The sequence below is a fragment of the Lactuca virosa genome, chromosome 8, assembly GCF_052849685.1.
Source record: "Lactuca virosa cultivar CGN04683 chromosome 8, Lactuca_virosa_CGN04683_v6, whole genome shotgun sequence".
Taxonomy (NCBI): domain Eukaryota; kingdom Viridiplantae; phylum Streptophyta; class Magnoliopsida; order Asterales; family Asteraceae; genus Lactuca; species Lactuca virosa.
This window is the reverse complement of record NC_136433.1, coordinates 127878045-127900582: the sequence shown is the minus strand read 5'-3', so window position 1 is coordinate 127900582 and position 22538 is coordinate 127878045. Positions and strand designations below refer to the sequence as shown.

General features: G+C 36.1%; 1 protein-coding gene across 1 annotated transcript; it reads right to left on the bottom strand.

Moving 5' to 3' along the window:
* Window positions 1-20583: 20583 nt before the first annotated feature.
* On the bottom strand, window positions 20584-22130 carry LOC145130826 (uncharacterized). Its single transcript, XM_079065585.1, has 3 exons — window positions 22009-22130; window positions 21168-21550; window positions 20584-20957 (listed from the first exon to the last, which is right to left on the bottom strand). The coding sequence occupies exons 1-3, from the start codon at window positions 22128-22130 to the stop codon at window positions 20584-20586; spliced, it is 879 nt and encodes a 292-aa protein (XP_078921711.1).
* Window positions 22131-22538: the final 408 nt, after the last annotated feature.

Genomic DNA, 22538 nt, shown 5'->3' with positions numbered 1-22538 from the left:
TGTGTGAAATAGTTGTTTTCAATCCATTTTAATCTAAGAGTTGATTACAAAGTGTGTTTTTGTAACTTGTCCTCAAGTTATATGAAAAGTCACATTTAAGAATCATAAAACTCATAAAAGTTGGCAAAGGTTACAAAATGAAGAGTCTAGTTCTAATTAAATGGTTTTATGATTCCATAACTTGTCCTCAAGTTATGGAGGTTCAAGAGTCTCTTCATTAAATTAAAAAAAAAGTGTAACCTTAATTAGTTCCATAAGTTACAATAAAAAAGTTATTTTTTTTTATTAATTAGTTTAAAGTCTTCCATAACTTGTCCTCAAGTTATGGAACTTGAAGAGTTTTTTTTTTAATTAAAACTACTTTAAACTCATAAGTTATGGAATTAATTAGTTTTGAATAGTTTCAAAACTTGCCCTCAAGTTTTGGAATTTGAAAAGTTTTCACTTATGAATACTTTAATTCCAAGTTAGCCCTTAGAATTTTAAAAGTTAAAATTCAACCCTTATACTTTATAATATTATAAGTTAATAATATTTATATATATGTATAAGAGTAAAGTCAGTCTTACCGTTAGTAGGCCTCATTCACGAAGCCGGTCTATAAGGGGGGTATAAGGTTACTGCCTATATAATGGGTGTCCACTCTCACCCACCGCTTCCTTGACTGGTGGAGGGTCGTTAGCCGAACGGGTAGGACAAGGACTATAATTCTCCTTTCATTAAAAGTATTAATGATAAATACTAAGTAACTAAACTCTTATTAATACCCAATCTTAGTTACTTAGGAAAATGTGAATTTGGTGCTAACCCATGAAATTACACTTTGCACTTTGCTTAAGTCGTTAGTGGAGCGTGTGTGGTTAACCGGCACACTAACCTGGACTTAACAAGGTAGGCAAAGGGTAACTTAATATTTATCATAGTATCGGTGGAGCGTGTGTGGTTAACCGGCACACTGATTAAGGGGTAAATATTAAGGGTACCAAGTATATTTGCATGGTTATTCACACCTTGTTTTGTGATCCTCGGCATCTCAGTCACAAAACCTGAAGGACACACTCGAGATTGAAATATGCCTTTGAACAGTTCAATGAATCTCAAAGATCTAGGACTTTCAAATCCAATTAAAACCTAATAAATTATTTCGTTTTTCATGGTGGAAATTGGTGAATCGTCATTCACCTACCTTCAAATATTTTATAGCTTGGATTACGGCATCCCTCTTCTAAGTTATAAAATAGTTTGTTGGGTCCTAGCCTTAATATTTCATATTGGGTGTCATATTAAGGACTTTAAATCAACTATCTTGATATCTCCCAAAAAGATGTCTGGTCTGGACATTTATGATATTCCCAAATCTCTTGAAACAAGCTTTCCTAAATGAAGATGATGTCCCATGGATATCATACTTCTTTCACCTCCTCCAATTATTCTCCCTAACCCACAGGTTCCTAAAAAGTTTAAGGGCACTCAAGCCCTATTGGCAAGGCAAGGTCTAGGTGTGATCACATCTTGGAGATGTAGTCACATATTGACAAGCCGGGAGAGTTGGGTGTCAAAGTCTTGAGAAAGTTGGTGGCTCAACTACTTTCTAAGTCACATAGTGAGTTCTTTTGGGAATCCTATGAAATAGACTAAGACAAGACCCTTAATGATCTTATCTATTTGCTAAGATCAACTTCCTAAAACGCTATGGACATTGACAATGATGACATTGGATATCCAGTAAAGCTCTCTCTTCCCAATGGAAAGGGATCGGCCATAGTCAACTCGGTTGACCCAATGGTAAAGAGAAAGGCGAAGTCTGAGATAGTCCCATTATCAAGGGTCCATAGGTAACTATTGCCAAAGGAAGGGGCATTGGTTACGAAGCTGCTAAATTTACCTAAGGATGTTAAAGTCAATAAGTTTGGCTCTACTTCAGGTAAAGTCCATTGTCTAACTCTATTAAGTACATGCTGATTCTGATCGCGAAGATGGATTTCAATCGCATGGTTCGGTGATCAGAATTTTGGGCTATTACTTAAGAGTTATGATATTTATATTGCTTAGGAATAGATAACAACAAGGTTTTCATATGGATTGTAAGGATAAGTTTTTCCGCAAAGTTTTAAAATAAAAGAAAAAGGTTTTGATTTTATTTATTTTAAGTATCCTTACAATGGCATTTGTGAAAAGTTGTTGCTTATAAGATTCCATTGATAGCAATATTGGAAAAATGGATTTGATTCTTTCGGTTGTGGTAGTGTCTAATATTACCAAATAAGGAAAGATTCTCATCACCCAAGGTTCAATTGGACCGAAACTTGGAATCATGCAAGTTGTATAGTATGATGAATGAGAACTTTTAGCTTGGAAAATTAAGACTAATTCCTTATGTGAATAAGGAAAGGACTAAGGGATCGAGTACACATTCTTGTGCACTGGTCAAGTCCACCACAAAAGATCAAAAAGACTATTCGTCATGATTTACTTAAGTTCAGTAAATATGGTTATACTTATAAGTTTACTTATAAGTCTGTAGCATTGGAGAAGTTTCAATGTGAGACAGAACGAATAAGAAGAATCAAAGAATGGCAGAAAGATAAAAGTTTCTCAAATCTGAAAAGATGGGAGAGTACTTTAGTATCATGTTTATGATCATCTTAATGATTAAGATACCATATCACAATTGGTCCTCTAAAGTCATCTTAGTGCATTCTTATGACTAAGAAGAGGAGTCATGAATTGTTGAAATGGTTAAATAAAAAAGATGAGTTATACTTCGTTCCAAAACAATTCTTAGAGTCATACTCCAAGATTGTAACTTGAGTGATATATCTTAAATAGGGTTTGTTAACACTAGTCAAATGTAAGAGTAAAAGGTTATCTACTCTTGTACATTTGAAATTGGTAAGTTGTGATGTTTTGGATAAAACAGAGACCAACTTAGGCCAATTGTGTAAAGTGTTAGTCTTGATAAAGAATCCGCACTATCTCTTGAATATTTGACAAGGGAGTCTTATATGTCAAGAGGACAGTGGGAGTCTTAAAGCTCTTGAAAGTTTCAAGACTTAATCAAGAATAAAACCTAAAGTCCTTCACTAGCACACGACTTGAGGTTTATAACCTATCGTGTTGAAATTTTTGTGCCTATTCAAGTTGGCTTTGCATAGGAGTTCTGAGAGTTCTCAATTGGTTGCACAACTACTTGGAAGCAATGGCAGGCACCTGAGCTGCCAAATGGCAAGAATTTAAGATTGCACAAGTTTAATCAATATGAGTTTGGATTTGTCACTAACCTTTTCTTGTGATTATGGTTTTGACAAATCCACATGGATAAGAACACATACACTATTAAATCTAAGTGTCATAAGGTTTCTCTCCGATTCATGAAAATGATGGTGAGGAAACACTTTCACTAAGTAGATTTTAGCTAGATAGCAATTGTGATATTTGCATTCTCAAAGTCGTTAGTGGAGCGTGTGTGGTTTACCGGCACACTAACATGGACTTGTGAGAAATGGCAAAGGTCTAACCAATTGAGACTATGATTACGGCATCCCATTTTCATAGTTCTAAAATTGTTTAGACACACATGTGAGCTATCTAAGAGAGGTGTATGATTTTGATAAAGTTTTATCAAAACAATCTAGTACCAGAAATCTGAACTTTGGTAAGAAAGTCAGCTGATTTCTGAGTACATGTCAAAGCTAGTGGGAGCATAAGTGTTATGCTAATAATCCTCATGTTAGTGGGAGCATGATAATTATGACAAAGGTTGCAAGTTAGCAATGTTAATTATAGAAAACAAAAGTTTCAATTCGTGAGGTTACAGGGGTTGAAAAAGTTGTTTTGCTATAATTAAGGGAGAGGAAATTATACTTCATTTCAATTCTAAAAGCTTAGATTGAGATTTTAATTGTATTTAATCAAGGATATATATATATATATATATATATATATATATATATATATATATATATATATATATATATATGAATTTCATGTTGGAATGGCTCAACATAAGGAAATTCTATATATGGGTCCATTATTTGCGTTCTAAAATTCGATTATGATTACGGCATCCCTTTTCATAATCTGAATTTTGAGAACTTGGCAAATTGAAATGGAAATATTATAGCAAAAGACTGGTTTAGTCTTTATGTGAGACATCATGAATCGTGTCCCATATGCTTCGGATATAGGATCGATTACATGTGCTATATTCATCCTTTCTAAAATTTTCCAAATGCCTGGGGCATTATGAAGGGAAAAGGTCTAGAATTGGATATGACTAAAATGATTAAGCAATTGTCGAGGACAATCTAAGGTTTACCAAAGATTGGTTGCTCAAGGACAGTTGGAAGTATAATGTTAATTCTGGAAGGACCATATTGACATAATCTGTAAAGAGGCAACTCTTGTTCAGAAGTGATAGTCAAAATGGAATATGGAAATGTTTCAAAGTTAGAAATTATTCAATCTGTGTAAGATTAGGAAACTTAATGAAAGAATGATGTTTCCAAGGAGCTGATCTCCTTTGGAATGCTCTGTAACGATTGTTGTCAAGTCTTTCTGACTTCGTGCATAATCATTAAAAGGATCAATGCATATAAGTTTAGAATCTAACAGATTTCAGTAAATGGCATGAATTTGGAATTCTTGCATTTGCAGCAAGGATTTGGGACTGTGAAAAGAGGATCATTGGAGTGATGTTCAATTGATCTATTTTACAAAGTAAAGATCATAGACAAACATAGTATGCATACTTGGTGTATGGCATGACTAGTGTTTAGAAAACATAGTGTACATGCTTGGAGCATGGGACAACTATTGTTTTAAATTCAAGTATAAAGTTGATAAAACCGAAACAATGAATAATGAGTAATCAGTATGGTGATAAATAAAAGTGTTTATTTATATTCATAGGGTTTGATACCATATTTGATTAATTTATTCTTGTGTTTCACTTTGCATGTTTTGACTTCCAGAATAACTAAGTCGCTCTTCCTGAATGATTAAGTTATTCAAACCATCCACAGTCGGTCATATGTTGGAAGTAGATATGAATCAAGACTGTCATGGGTTGGTTTGTAGAGGTCCAAGTTGGTGGACAAAGTGGTGCTACTGTTGGATTAGTGTCTAAGTCCATAACTATTTTGGTATGTACTTGACCCGATGGTGCATGGTCCTTTTGGGTTGCCTTCACCAAAGCAACTTGATAGGATGAATTATGGAGAGAAAGGATTAATTATGATTTATTAATATATTATGAGAATAATATATTAAAGGAGAAATCATATTGTTTAATTAATATTAGTCAAGAATTAATTGATAATTAATTTTGTGGCTAAAAGAGATTAATTAAACTTAAGGGACTGGAACTGTAATTATAAGATAATTGCATTTGGGCTTTGGATCACCTTGGAATAATAGGTTGGACGAATTCTATGGGGAAACCCATTAGAAATCGCCCAAGGGATATTCTAAAAGGGTCCATGGGCTGCTTAGGGTTTAAGTAGTCAGATTAGGGTTTCCTAGTTGAAAACCCTAATAGCCTACATGTATATATAGTACCCTTAAGCTCCAAAAACGTGAAGAGAGTTCCACTAGGGTTTCTGGACGTTTTGGGCAGCCTCCTCTCTCTTCATTCTTCATCCTCTTGCTCTTGGTGTTTGTGAGCCATTAGAGGAGTGACACTTGTGACTCTAAGCTTTCTAAAGCCATTGCAAGGAGGATTTGAGATTGTTATTGCTACATAACAATCAAGGTATGATCTAAACCCTAATTCATATGTTAATATTGATTATCACATGCTAGATCTAGGGTTTAAAGTCTTGGATGAATTGCATGTACAATAGAGAAACCTAGATCCAAGCATTAGGGTTTGTATGAGCACATAGGATGTTCTTATGGCCTAAACCCATCAGTGGTATCAGAGCCTTGATTGGTTTCTATTGTATTGATGCCTTGGTTATTTGTTCAAGCTTCAAAATCGATTTTTTGGCTCCCTGACTGATGAACTCGGCGAGTTCCAATGTGGACTCGGCGAGTTGCTCCAACTCGGCGAGTCCATAGAGGAACTCGGCGAGTTCGAGCGTCAGAAAGAGGGAAATTCGGGATTTCTTGCTGTTTTGCTTGAGGATACTTGCCTTAATTGTTTTGGATCTTTAATATTCGAATTTTATCTTATATTTGAGAATATCCTTGATTAAACAAAAGATAATTACCAATTGATTAGATAATAACTTCCTTATATGATTAAAGATTAATTATTTGTATTAATTGGGTAACTTATCTTGCAAGAAATTGAAATTAGGTCAAATTTAGATAATCATTAAATTAATTGTTTAATTTAAATTATTTGCTATTTGATCCTTGTGTTTTTGAAATGTTTCAAATACTTGCCCTCAAGTTTTGGAATTTAAATTTTGATTAAAAGGTTTGATTTGAAATATTTAAATTCTAAACCCTAATGTTTTGAAATGTTTCAAAACTTGCCCTCAAGTTTTGGAATTTAAAAGTTGATTAAAAGTTTAATTTAGAAATGTTAGATTCTAAAACCCTAGTATTGTTTTTGAAAAGTTCAAATCACACCCTTATGGTTTTATTAAATTAATTAAGTGTATAATTAAAAGAGAGTTAATAAATCCATAGTGATATGGTTTACATTTAATTAAATTAAAAGTATGTTTTATTAAATTAGACCACCTAGTATTTTAAAAGTGTAAAATACACCCTATACTATATATAACATTAAAAGTCTAGTATTATATATATGTATGAGTAAACAGTCAGTCTTACCGTTAGTAGGCCTCATTCACGAAGCTAGTCTATAAGGGGTGTTTAAGGAAATTGCCTATAAAAGGGCGATTGAATGGGTATCCACTCTTACCCACCGCACTCTTGACTAGTGGAGGGTCGTTAGCCGAACGGGTAGGATAGGACAGAAACCTTCCATTATAAGTATAATGAAGTACAAAAGTAACTAAATGCTTTTACAAAATTCCCAATCTTAGTTACTTTAGGCAAAAGTGAATTGATGCAATTCCATGAAATTACACTTTGTGCCCTTGCGAAGACGTTAGTGGAGCGTGTGTGGTTAACCGGCACACTAAATGGTTCTAAGCAAAGGTAGCAAAGGGTGACTTATTGTTTGTCATAGTTCGGTGGAGCGTGTGTGGTTAACTGGCACATCGAATAGGTGACTGTAACATTTGAGGGCACCATGTAAGTTTGCATGGTTATTCACACCCTGTTTTGTGATCCTCGGCATCCCAGTCACAAATCGAGGGGCATATCGAGATTTAAACATGCCATTGAAATGTTCAATGAATCTCAAAAGATCTAGGAATTTTCAATAGATTTAAAACTTAATTTTTTTTTTCGTTTTTCATGGTAGAAATTAGTGAATCGTCATTCACTTACCTTCAAATGTTCTGCAATTTGGGTTACGGCATCCCTCTCCCAAGTTGTAGAGTATTGTGTTGGGTCCTAGCCTTAATATCTCATTTGGGTGATTTATTAAGGACTCAATCAATCAACTAACTTGATTTTTTCTCCCGTTTTGTAGATGTCAAAGTATGACAACTATGGTCTTCCCAAATCCCGTGGAACAAGCTTTTCACATGAAGATGATATTCCACGATTCGATCGAGGAACACGAGATCATGATTCACTTCCTACACCTCCTCCTATTGTTCTCCCTAACCCACAAGTTCAAAAGGTTGAAAAGTTCAAACTCACTCAAGCCCTTTTGGCAAGTAAACATGAAGAAGGAAAGTCAGTGTGTACACACGTCCTAGAGATGAAGTCACACATTGATAGGTTAAGAATGTTGGGATCTGTTGTTTGTGAGGAGCTGGCTGTTGACTGGGTTCTTCAGTCACTTCCTGACTCATATAGTGAGTTCGTAAGAGAGTACTATATGATGAACCACGACGTAACCCTCATCGATCTCACCTATATGCTTATTGCTGCTGAATCAGCAATGATTTGGCGTACTGGAAAAGCAAAGTTGATTGGTGGATCTGCCTTCCAGACCTCTATGGATATAGACAATGGAAACGAAAGGCATGCCATGATCGAAAAGTTTGATCATAAGAGAAAGGCAAAGTCAGAAGTAGTTCCGTGTGTTGTTCCAAAAGAGTCAATTTGCTTTTATTGCCAAGAGAAGGGGCATTGGAGACGAAGCTGCCCTATTTACCTAAGAGATCTAAGAGATGGGAGAGTCAAAACGTATGGCTCTACTTTAGGTAAAATCCATTAACTAACTCTTTTAAGTTCCTATTCTAGATTCTTAATACATAATGTGATAAGATTACATTTCGATGTCTTGTAGGATCGAAGAAAAGAGGAATCTTAAGGGAAGAAGTGAGCGGAATCTAATCGTGAGGAAATGGATTTCGATCGCATTACTTGAAGATTAGAATCTTAAGCTACTACTTGGAGTTAGAATAGATTGCTTAGGAATATTTAACAACATAGTTTTTCAGTTGAATTGCATTGTAAGGACAAATTTTTCGCAATAATATAAATTTTGATTTTGATTCTGTTATTTGTGGAAAGGTCAAGAATTTACCAAATAGGGAAAGTTTCTCATCGCCCAAGTTTCAATTGGACAGAAACTTGGAATCATACAACTTGGTTGCATGATGAATGAGAAATTTCATATTTGGAAATTAGACTAATTCATTGACAAAGTGTCAAGTGAAGGACTAGGAGATCGAGTACACAAGGTTGTGTGTTGATCAAGTCCACGACAAGAGTAACAAAGATATTCGTCATGATTTACTAAGGTTAAGTAAATATGATTATACTTATGAGATTAAGTATAATTCTCAATTGATTGAAAGAGTTTCAATAAATAGCAGAACGAATAAGAAGAATCAAGTAGGCAGAAAGATAAAAGTTTCTCTATTCTAAGAAGAAGGGAGAGTACCTTTTTATTATGTTTTATGATAGGTCTTAATGATTAAGAACCATATCTCAATTGATCCTCTAAGTGAGTCTTAGTGCAATTGTATGTCTGAGAAGAGGAATCAAGAATTGAAGAAATGGTTAAATCAAGAAGTCAATCATACTTCGTTCCAAAACCAAGTCTTAGAGTTAAGATTGTGAATTGAGTGACAAGTCTTAAGAAGGTTTATAACATTCATCAAATGTGAAATTTGAAAAGGTTTTCTTATTCTTGCACAATTGGAAAGTTATGATGTCTTGGATAAGACAAAGACAAACTAGGGCCAATTTAGTAAAGTGTTTTGTCTTGATAAAAACTACACTAACTCTTGAATATTTGTTTGTCGAGAAATGTTTATTGACAAAAGAATCTTATATGTCAAGGAGTCAGTGGGAGTCTTAATGGTCTTGAAAAGTTTCAAGAACTAATCGAGAATAAAACCTTATCGATCATCACTAGCACACGACTTGAGGTTTACAACCTATCGTGTTGACATTATTTTGTTTCTGTGCCATTCCAATCAAGTTAATTATGCATGTGAGTTCTATGAGTTCTCATTTGAACGCATAAAAGGCAAGCACCTTGATCAATGAAAAGTACGTTGATATGAAAGGGTGAGCTGCTTAACTACTTGGAAGACATGGTGGGCACTCGTGTTACCATAAGGCAAGAAATCAAGATTGAGAAAGTTCAGTCCATATAAGTTTGGATTTGTCGCAAACTTTGGTTTTGACAAATTCGCATGGAGAGGAACACATACACCATTAAAATCTAAGTGTCATAAGATTCCCTCCTTCATGAAAATGATTGTGAGGAAATGCTTTCACTAAGAGAGATTTTAAGAAGATAATGATTGTGAAATTGTATTCTCGAATTCTATTATGGTTACGACATCCCTTTCCATAATTCGATTGTGAGATTTGGCAATTAGTCTGGATTGTTTAGACACACATATGAGCTATCTAAGGCAAAGGTGTATAAGTTTAAGAAGCTTAGATAAAGGATTATCAAAGCATTAGGTATTAGAAATATGAACTTCAGAAATTCAATAAGTATTGTTTTCTGGAAGTTCAGTTGTTTTCTAAAACATGTCAAAGCTAGTGGGAGCATAAGTGTTATGCTTATATGATAATAATCATCATGATAGTGGGAGCATAAATGTTGTGCTTGTATGATTATTAAGGCAAGTATTGCAAGTTAGCAATATTAATTATAGAAAACAAGAGTCATACTTTGCAAAGTCGTAAGGGTTGAATAGTTGTTTTGCTATAATTAAGGGAGAGAATATTGTATTTCGTTTCAAAATCTAAAGCTTAGATTGAGAGATTTTAATAAATTTAGTCAAAGAATACATAGTGTGTTCTTAAATTTCGATTATGATTACGGCATCCCTCTTCATAGTTCGAATTGTAAGAACGAGACACATAAAATATTATGGCAGAAGATGGATAAAGCATCATATCTTTATGTAAGACATTATGCATCGTGTTCCATACGCTTCGGGTATAGGATCGATTGCAAGTGCTATAATATTTGACCATTCTAAAATTTTCAAAAATGTCTAGCGCATTTAGAGGGAAAAAGGACTAGAATCGGTTTTGACTAAAATAATTAAACAACTATCAAAGGACGATCCAAAGCTCGTTGAGGATTGATCGCTTGTGAGTAGTTGGAAGTATGGTATTGGATGACATTATTATGAATAGATAAGATTCTATTTAGAATGAATTGTCATATGGCAGATATGGAAATGTTTCCATATTGGGAGTTGGATATTGAGAATCTGTATCTAGATTAGAAACTTTTATGCAAAAAGGATGTTCAAAGGAATGTACTTTGAGTGAGAGACATCATATCTATAGAATTGTTTCTGATAGAGATTGGCCGAGTCTTGATGATTTTGAGCTGTGACTTTACGAAAGAATCATTGCATAAAATGTTAGAATCTAGCATAAGTAACAAGAATTTGATATTCTTATACTTGTGATAAGGATTGGGAGTTGTGAAATGAATATGATTGGAAATGTGTTCATTTAATCTATTTCACAAAGAAAGGACCGTAGGTAAACATTGTGTGCATGCTGAGAGCATGGGACAAGTGTAGTAATAATTCAAGTAAGAAGTTGATTACCCGAAATAACAAATAATGAGTAATCAATATGGTGATTAAATAAAATGTTTTATTTATACCCAGAGTTTGGGGCCATATGGGATTAGTATTATTCTTGTGTTTCACTTTGCATGTTTTGACTTCCTGAATAATTAAATTATTTCAGAATAATCAAATTATTCGAATGGTCCACAGTCGTTCATATGTTGGAAGTAGGTATGAATGAAGACTGTCATGAATTGGTTTGTAGATTGTCTAAAGTGTATTAGACATAAGCAAATGTTTGCTGCAACGTTCATGAGTGCTTATGAATATGATTTGAGCATTGGATTAAACCCATGCTCACTTGGATCACTTCATGGATTTTATCACGAGTGACTGGTGAGACGATAATATCTTATATTCTTGAAACCGAGATGTGTGAGTTGTATCTTGTGAGTCGGTTACACATTGATAATATGTAAACGCACCAGTAACTTGGTGTCATAAAACATATTGTTGTGTGTGATTCGGTAAGTGAGTGCAAGCAAGCATTGAATCAAAGTTTATCCGTTCCTTTTATCCAAAGTAGGATGAAAGCGATATTTGTGGGCCCCTCGATGATTTAGTGATGACAACTAAGCGCTTGGCAAAGCCGGGACTAATTTGATGTGTTCAATTGTAGTCTGTTGTCAGTCGTCATAAATCGGAAATCGGGAAACAACACATAGACAGAGAGAATGATTTAAATCCATGTCTCAGTTTATACGATATCTAGAATGGAGGAATATATAATCCCTTATCTAAAGGACACGCTTCTGATAGGATCAGAGTTGACAGCGGTTTTTGAAAGCTACGATTGCAGATCAGGATCTGAAGTCATACGCAGAATAGTTATTAGACTTATCCAAGTGGGAGACTGTTGGATTAGTGTCTAAGTCCATAACTATTTTGGTATGTACTTGACCCGATGGTGCATGGTCCTTTTGGGTTGCCTTCACCAAAGCAACTTGATAGGATGAATTATGGAGAGAAAGGATTAATTATGATTTATTAATATATTATGAGAATAATATATTAAAGGAGAAATCATATTGTTTAATTAATATTAGTCAAGAATTAATTGATAATTAATTTTGTGGCTAAAAGAGATTAATTAAACTTAAGGGACTGGAACTGTAATTATAAGATAATTGCATTTGGGCTTTGGATCACCTTGGAATAATAGGTTGGACGAATTCTATGGGGAAACCCATTAGAAATCGCCCAAGGGATATTCTAAAAGGGTCCATGGGCTGCTTAGGGTTTAAGCAGTCAGATTAGGGTTTCCTAGTTGAAAACCCTAATAGCCTACATGTATATATAGTACCCTTAAGCTCCAAAAACGTGAAGAGAGTTCCACTAGGGTTTCTGGACGTTTTGGGCAGCCTCCTCTCTCCTCATTCTTCATCCTCTTGCTCTTGGTGTTTGTGAGCCATTAGAGGAGTGACACTTGTGACTCTAAGCTTTCTAAAGCCATTGCAAGGAGGATTTGAGATTGTTATTGCTACATAACAATCAAGGTATGATCTAAACCCTAATTCATATGTTAATATTGATTATCACATGCTAGATCTAGGGTTTAAAGTCTTGGATGAATTGCATGTACAATAGAGAAACCTAGATCCAAGCATTAGGGTTTGTATGAGCACATAGGATGTTCTTATGGCCTAAACCCATCAGCTACAACACTCATGAATGCTCATAAGTTCTGAGTATTGGATTCAACCCGCGCTCATTTGAATCACTTCATGGATTTTATCATGAGTGATCATGAGACGATAATATCTTATATTCTTTAAACCTAGAGATATGAGTTGTTACTATGAGTTGGTTATACATTGATTACACGAAAACGCATTGGTAACTCGATGTTATAAAACATGCCTTTGTGTATGATTCAACAAGTAGTAGAACAAGCCATATGAGTCGAAGTTTATCCATTCCTTTTACCTTCGGGATAAAAGCGATATCTGTGGGCCCCTCGATGATTTAAAGATGATACATGTGAGTGCTTGGCCAAGCCAGGACTGATTTGATTTGTTCAATCAGTTAGTCATCATGAATCGGAAATCGGGAAACAACAAATGGACAGAGAGAATGATTGATAATCCATGTCTCAGTCCATATGATATCTAGAATGGAGGAATATATGATCCCTTATCTAATGGACAAGTTATTGACAAAGGTCAGAGTTCATCGACAAGATTAGAGTTCGACAGAAGCTTTTGAGAGCTACGATTGCTGATCGGTTCCTGAAGTCATACGCAATAATAGTTTTAGACTTATCCAAGTGGGAGACTGTTGGATTAATGTCTAAGTCCATAACTATAATTGGTAAGACTTGACCCGACCCGGCATGGTCCATTTGGGTTGCATGGCATCATGCATTTGGATAGACTATAATGAGAGAAATAACACTTAAGGTTGGTTAATATATTATAAGTTCTAATATATTAATAAGGTTATTTAATTAGTATTGATCAAGAATTAATTTAGAATTAATTAAGTGATCAAAAGGAGACTAATTAAATATATGGGTTGATTGTGTAAATCATTCATTCTTATATATGTAGGCTTGTGATCCAAGATTTCTTATGTTGGACTAAGTCCATGGGGTGACCCATGGATACTCCATGGAGGTTAAAATCCATGGAGCATAAGGAATGGGTAAAGTTATGAGTTACATGGTGTAACCCTAATAGCCACCATATAAAAGAATCCCATGGCTCAAGAAATCGTGCACTAATGTGTGAGTGTGAGGGCTAGACGATTTCAAGGAGTGTTCAAGTTTCTCTCAAGTTATTCCAAGTGTATTTGGTGTTGTGTGAACCATTTGAGGTGTCACACTTGGGGCACTAGGCACTCAAGCTTCATGAAGACATTCTACATCAAAGAGGTATGTATTCTATCTTGTTATATTTATTATTTTGTATGCTAGATTAGGATAATACCTTGGATGTTCATAATTGTATGTATAATAGAGAAAACATAGATCCAAGGTATTTAGGGTTGCATGTACACTTAGGAGTGTTAGAATGCTCATAACCCAACACCTAACCCTTGGTGGGAGTGATGACTTGAGAGTAGTAGGGTATAGTGATGCTAGTTTTCAGACTGATAGGGATAACTTCCGCTCTCAGTCTAGCTGGGTCTTTACCCTAAATGGAGGTGCAATCACTTAGAAGAGTTCCAAGTAGGAGACGGTAGCTGATTCGACTTGTGAATCAGAGTACATAGCAGCGAGTGAAGCGGCAAAGGAGGCGATATGGCTGAAGAACTTCATCGGAGACCTTGGAATTGTACTAGCTATTAAGGAGCCTATCGAGATTTTCTGTGACAGCAATAGTGCGCTTGCCTTAGCCAAGGAACCAAGAGATCATGGCAGATCCCGACACATTGATAGAAAATATCACTTCATAAGACATAAGATAGAAGAAGGACTCCTCGTGGCAAAGAGGGTATCGTCAGATGAGAACCCTGCAGACCCCTTACGAAGGGACTGACGAGGGTTAGGCATTTGCAGCATGCGAGGCGCATCGGGCTGAGGGACGATATTAGTTTTACGGATTAGATAGTTGTTACTGAAACTTGTAAAATGTAATCGACGTTTGATGATGAATAAAAGTTGTGATTTGTTTATGAGTAAGGTGTTGCTATCATTGTCAATTATTTACTATTGTTTCAGCTTTGCATGTTTTGACTTCCAGAATAATAAATTTATTCAAATTCTCCACAGTCGGTCATATGTCGGAAGTAAGTATGAATCAAGACAGTCATGAATTGGGATTATAGATGACTAAAAGTGTTTAGGCATATCAATGGTTGCTACAACATTTATGAGTGCTCATAAGCTATGAGTATTGGAACAAACCCACGCTCACTTGTATCACTTCATGGAATTTATCTCGAGTGATCATGAGACGGTAATATCATATAAGTCTTCAAACCTAGAGATATGAGTTGTTGCCTATGAGTTGGTTGTGCATTTATTGCACGAAAACGCATCAGTAACTTGATGTTATAAAACGTGCCTTTGTGTACAATTCAACAAGTAGTAGAACATGCATATGAGTCGAAGTTTATCTGTTCCTTCTTGAATTAGAAGCGATATCTGGGCCCCTCGATGATTTTGTTTTGACCTATGTACCGGGCCCGGTCAGAGCTAAATTGATGTGTTCGATTAAGTTCTTTGTCAAACAAATCGGAAATCGGGAAACAAACTGCTGGACAATAAGTAAGAAATTGTTCCATGTATTTGTCCGGCTGATATCATGAGAGCAGACGATTATATGATCACTTATCTAAAATGGCACTTCATAGTTCAACAGAGTTTTTGAGAGCTACGATTGCCGGTTAGTTCCTGAAGCTATATAGGAAAATACAGTTATCAGACTTATCCAAGTGGGAGACTGTTGGATAAGGTGTCTAAGTCCATAACTTATTTGGTATATACTTGACCCGACCCGGCATGGTCCATTTTGGTTGCACTTCACCCGAACTATTTGTATGGATAATATTATGAGAATAGTATGTTTATGACTTATTAATATATTATAAGTTATAATATATTAATATATGAAATCATATTATTTAATTAGTATTGATCTTAAATTAATTATGAATTAATCTAGTGATCAAAATGTGACTAATTAAATAACGGGCTATTATATTTATATAGTGTGGGCTAATACTCATTAGGGAATGGGCTAAGCTTGCATGGGAGTCCATGGATGATCCATGGAGCTTTTAACCCATGGATCCTTGGAAAAGGAAAAGACATGGGTTATTAGGGTTTACATGGTTCATAACCCTAATCATCTACACTATATAAAGAGGCTTATGGTGCTAGGCTCTCAAACTCCTAAGGAATCAATTCACTACTAAAGGTATGTAATTCTTCTAGTATCTTTTATGTTTAAAAGTACTCCATGCCAGCTAGATAGGATATGGACCTTGGAAAATTATTTTGCATGTATTTTAGTCAAACATAGATCCAAGGTTTCTAGGGTTTAATGAACACCTTAGGAGTGTTAGAATGCTCAAAACCCAACAAACATCTGACTGAGTAGCAGACTGCAAATGTTCGCTTTCACTAGGGGTAGGGGATTTAGCCTTGCGAGCTGCTTTCTTTGTCTTTCGCTTCTTGGGTGGAGGAGGTGGTGCAGATGACCCAGCTTTACCCTTTCGTTTCTTGGGGGTTGCAGCGGCTGTTGAAGTACCTTCTTGCACAAATTTGTTCTTACCTCCTTTCTTTGGCTTATTAGCCTTAGCTAAAATAGCTTGCATCTCATCAGTCAAAGGACGAAAGCTTGAGACTGGAAGTTTCCTGTATGCCTCAAGAATTTTGCTCGCAGCAGGAACAATATGAAGCATGGCTTCAGGAATCGAATCCACAAATGAAAATTTGGAGTTGTCAGCAATAATGAAGTTGGTGGTATGGAGTACTGAAATAGCAGACATAAACGAATCCCTCATTACTGGAAGTTTAAGTTTCTCAATCGCCCTTTGGACAACAATCGTCCAGAATCGAGCACAAGAAATCTCACTGTGTCGAGTTGTAGAATGGGTACTTTGGACCAACTGAGCCCAAAGAACTGCCCCATAGTCAATGTTTTCACCGGTGTAGAGTCCATACATGATTGTTATGAATAGTTTGCTGGCATAGTCAGAGCCAGTAACCCTCTCAGAAAAACTTTTGAAGAATAAAGTGAAAAGCCCATTCCATTGAGGTGGCAGATTGGGCTTTCTCAACTTTGAGATAGAAGATAGGGTTCCTTTGTAGCCCATCTGATAGAACATCTCCATGATTACGACGATGGTGATGGACTCCGGGTCAACCAAATCAGCAGTTTGTTCAAACCCAAGCAAGGAGCAAAATTGGGACTTAGAAATTGAGGTCTTCTTGTAAAGAACTTCAAACGTGATTCTGTGTTCTTCTTTGACATAGCAGGCAGACAAGTACGCCTTTGAGAGAAGGGACATTGGAACATTCTCACACGTCGTCAAAGCTTTAACCAACGGTGAGAACTTCATGCATGAAACAATCGGTAACATGTAACTATCGTATTTGAGAGGATCAAGATCAAGAATCAGGTTTTGGTTTGGCTTGATGGAAAGCAGAGAGGACTGCGCTGATTGTTCTAGAACAGATGGAGTTTCTGAGGATCCTGCCATTGATGATTGCTTAAAGAAGAAGATGAACAGTAGATAGGTTGATCGCTAAAAGACTTTGAGAGAATTTTGAGTGGTAATGAGAGATGTAGCGTCAAAAACCCTTTATACCATTTGTTTGGTGAGAGAAAGTAGGAGAGAGATTGTATCAGTTATTGAAACGTCGCCTACAAAAGCGTGATAGGACAACTGTGCGTCAGAAAACGGTGTGTCAGGCGGCGGGAAAAGTGGCGTCGGTTCAAAGTTTCACGCGCCCATTTGAATTCTTATCCATTAGAATGCCACGTCAACTTTCTCCCTTGAACATTTAAGAGTAATCTAGGTTTCGCATTGAAAAAGAACTTTCACTTTTAAGTAAACTTGAGTTGAACTGCGAAACTGAAAATAAGAGTAAGTACCATGAACTAGACTTTTGGAAAATCACAAGGATCTTCGTGCTAGAGTGTGCCAAAGATTAAGAAGTAAAGCAAATCATTTCTGTGGAATTTTAGTGATGTCTATGTGAAGAAACGAAGCAGTGGATCCCAGGCAAAGATCTCTTCCTTCAAAGTCAAGAAAGACTATGAAGTGGCTGTGTGGTTTCCCGTGGAATTACGATTACTTGTTTTATCAAGAAACAATGAAAGGCTTCTTTTTATTAGGTTTAAGGGTGGCTTTATCTTCAATCAACTTTCGAAACTTGATATAAGTACGAATAGCCTGATGAAGTACTCGTGTGACCAGTGTAGTCAGTTGAACGAGTAGCAGTGGAATTATTGTAGTGACTTGGATAAATATAGAAATCTAAAAAAAAATTGGATCTTTAGGGAAGAAATGTCTTAGGTGTAGAGCATTCCATTAAGATCTCGCAAAAGAAAAAGAGATTTCTTGGTACAAACCACAAAAGTGGAGTTTCGTTAATTCCTTGGTGAAAAATCTAGAACGTTTAATTATTCACCGTCAATTCATAGAAGTGTGTTGAATTTTTGGGTTTCACTCAGTTCGTGGTAGAACGAAACAAGGATCATTAACATAGATGTTGTGTAACCATAAACCTCAGTGGTAATTTCTGAGAGTCTCAAGGTTTACTTTTATGAAAGCGAATGTGATGGAAAATAGTTTGAGGTGGTTTAAGGAAACGAATGTACCTCTGCTATGCGAAAGTGACCAAGCAGACAACTCTTTACTCATTATGAGAAGAGTAAGGTAGCTCATGACTTATGTGAATTCATAGCGTAATTGGGAAGAAAAGATTGGTGTTATCGATTCATTAAGGCTTCAACATAAAGTCGTCGAGGGTTTAAACAACATGCAACATCATGCTTCTAGGGACACTTAGCTAGTACATATAGAAAGAATTTTATACTTGCCCCATCATTCGTGTTATTTAAAAAATGTAGCCTTCAACTCTGCACAAATGGTTAATGTAGCCAACAATCGTGTTATATTTTTGAATTTTTGAATTTTTGGAAATAAAAATAAAGTAAAATATTTTTGGAATTTTGGATATAAAAAAAATAAAGATAAAGAAGTGGAATAAAATGAAGAGAAAATAAAAAGTAAGACAATATTTTTGTATTTTTGATTTAAAAATAAAATACTAAAGAAAATGAAGAAAAAGGATTTTGTAGATAAAATAAAAGAACACACACAAAAAAATAATAATAAATGAATATATATATATATATATATATATATATATATATATATATATATATATATATATATATATATATATATATATACACTATACAAAAGGATATAACAATCTCCAAACCACGAGTGAACAGTTGATCATGAGAGAAGTAGAGCTTTCGCATGAAGCGCCGAAAAAATAGGGGATGCGAATTACTGCGAGCGTTCGCACCAATTCGCATGGCAAAAGATGACTGTGAATTACTGCGAGCGCTCACACCAATTCGCATGACACACTTTAGACGCGAGTGTGAAAGTCCAACCAAAAACGAAAGTGTCAACATTAAAGCGAAAGTGGTTTTGGAACAGATTCAGCTTCTATCATTCCCGAGCCATGAAGGATTTTATTAAAGGTTGTTTCAGGCAAGGCTTTTGTGAATATGTCAGCAAGCTGATCAGTAGATCGTATGAAGTGTACTTCAAGATTGCCATCTTCCATGTTATCCTTGATAAAATGATATCTTAGTGCTATGTGTTTTGTTTTTGAGTGTTGCACTGGATTATGACAGATGCGAATGGCGCTTTCCGAGTCACAGAATAAAGGGATTTGTTTCATGTTCAGACCATAGTCATGAAGTTGGCTTTGAATCCAAATGACTTGTGAAGTGCATGAGGCTGCATCTATGTACTCTGCTTCAGCACTTGAGAGGGATACGCAAGTTTGCTTTTTCTATTGCCAACTTACGAGCTTGTCATCCAAGAATTGGCATCCTCCTATTGTAGTTTTTCTATCCAAACCGCATCCTCCAAGACCAGCATTCGAAAACGCTTGTAAGAAGAAACCCGAGTTTGATGGATACCATATGCCATGTGAGGACGTTCGTTTTAAGTACCAGAAAATGTTCTTGACAAAAACCATGTGGGGTTCTCGAGGATTCGCTTGAAACCTAGAACAATAACAAACGGAAAACATAATGTCTGGTCGACTAGTTGTTAGATACATTAGTGAACCAATCTTCTGACGATAAAGGGTCATATAAGTAGCTGGTTTTTCCAGAGATGGAGTGAGTTTCGTTCTGAATGCCATTGGAACCTTCGTTTTTGAATCTCCTACCATTCCAAACTTAGTGAGCAGGGTCTTTGTGTATGCCTCCTGATTTATAAATATGCCTTCCTGGCTCTGTCTTATGTTTAAACCAAGGAAAAAGTTAATTGGACCCATTGAGCTCATCTCAAATTTCGTTTCCATTAGCTTTCAGAATTCAGTTGTTAAGCTGTGGTTTGTAGATCCGAAAATAATGTCATCAACGTAGATTTGGACGATCATTAAGTGGTCACCCTCTTTCTTGCGAAAAAAGGTTGGGTGAACCGAACCTTGCTTAAATTTAGACATTTTTAAGAAACGAGTAAGAGTTTCGTACCAGGCCCTTGGAGCTTGTTTCACACCATAGACTACTTTGTCTAGAATGTAAAAGTGATTAGGATGTTTCTCGTTTATGAAGCCAGGTGGTTGCTCCACATACACTGTCTCTTTAAGTTCCCCGTTCGAGAATGCACATTTGACGTCCATCTAGTATACCTCAAAATTTTTAAGTGCCGCATAGGCCAGAAAGATGCGAACGGATTCTAGCCTAGAAACTGGTGAGAAAGTCTCTTTGTAATCAATGCCTTCCTCTTGACAATACCCCTTTACAACCAATCGCGCTTTTTTTCGTATCATGTTTCGTTATTTATCAAGCTTGTTGCGAAACACCCACTTTAACCCTACAAAAGATGCATCCTTTAGAGCAGGAATCAACCTCCAGACTTTGTTTCGTTGAAATTCATTGAGCTCCTCCTGCATCGCTTGTACCCAATCCGAATGATCCAGAGAAATCTGAACATTTTTGGGTTCGACTTTGGAGATGAACGAATTAAACATGCAATATTCTACTTTAGAGAATAACGTTGTTCGTTTCGCTTTTTGTTGTCCTCTTGTAAGAACTCCTGAAGATGATTCACCTATTACTTGTTTTTGTGGATGATCTTTGGTCCATTTAGCCAGAGGAGGAGAATTAGGATCATAAGTAGGATCCAATTCAGCATTTATGTCCTCAAATTCTGATTGTACATCCGAATCATCATTCACATCATCTTTCTCCCCCTCGAATGATGAGTATATCTATTCTTCAGTTGACAGATTCTCCCCCTGGAGTGGAATCTTGTGGGTATGTTTTGGAGTTGGGTGCTCCCCCTGAATGGTTGTATTGGTAGTTGATTCAGAACACTCCCCCTGAACTGCAGCATTCGTGTTATTGGGAGCATTCGCACTTGGTTGTCCTTTGTGCATATCATTCGTTGCGTCATCAATTATCTTCTTTAATTCATCGAACTTGTTGTCAGTTGCTTTAGATTCGGAAGAGTTAGCATTTTCTGGTTCATCGAATAGAAGCATGAACTCTTCGTAAAGATTGGCTAGTGGAATTGTAGCTGGGCTTGGTGTAGGAAAAATCTCTTTTGATTGACTGTCGTTCACTTGAATCCTCTTTAAGTAATTGTCATCGAACGTTACATAATAGGTTTCTTCTATTCGTTTTGAATGTTTGTTAACAATCCTATATGCCTTAGAGGTCAGTGAATATCCCAAGAAGATACCTTCGTCATCTTTCACATCGAATTTGTTCCTTTCTTCAGTAGAATTGAAGATGAAGCACCTAGAACCAAAAACATGGAAAAACTTTACGTTAGGTTTTCGTTTGTTTAGTATTTCATAAGGAGTGATAGAGTATCATTTATTGAGGAAGGAACGGTTTGGGTATAGCAGGAAGTTCCTATCGCATCTGCCCAGAAGTAGAGTGGCAGATTCGCAAATGAGAGCATGGTTCTCGCAGCCTCACACAATGATCGGTTTCGCCTTTCAACGACCCCGTTCTGTTGTGGAGTGTAAAGAGCTGAAAAGTTGTGTGAAACTCCTTTCGCCGTCAGAAATTCTTCAAACATATGGTTTTTGAATTCCAACCCATTGTCACTGCGAATATTGCGAACCAGCTTTCGCAGTTGTAGTTCAATCTGCATTATGAAGTATTTAAGCTTGGGAGTGGCTTTGGATTTCTGATTAAGAAAATAAACCCAAGTGAAACGAGAAAAATCATCCATAATAACGAGAATATACTTATTACCACCAATACTTTCGATCGTAGACGGAACACAAAGATCGATGTGCAAAAGTTCGAGTGGTTCAATGACTTTCGTAATAACCACCGTTGGATGACTTTTCCTACTTTGCTTTCCCATTTCGCATGTAGCACAAAGATGATTCTTGTCATATTTTAGGAGAGGAATCCCTCGCACATGATCACCAAGAACGAGCTTGTTGATATCTTTGAAGTTAATATGCGAAAGTCTTCTATGCCATAGCCAACTATCGTCTGTAGGAGCTTTTGTTAGAAGGAAAATGGCTAGCTTTCCTCGTATCGGATTTAAGTTCAATGGATACATCTCGCATTAGTGTTTAGAATTTAAAATAACTTCCTTGGTTTTCTTCTCAATGATCTCAGGACCTTCGTCGTCAAATGAGACCTGCAATCCTATTCGTACGACCAACTGCGAAACACTTATAAGATTGTGTTGCAGTCCCTCAACATAAGCGACTTTACGAATTGAGAATTCGCCGTTAGTTATCATTACGTAGCCTTTGATTTC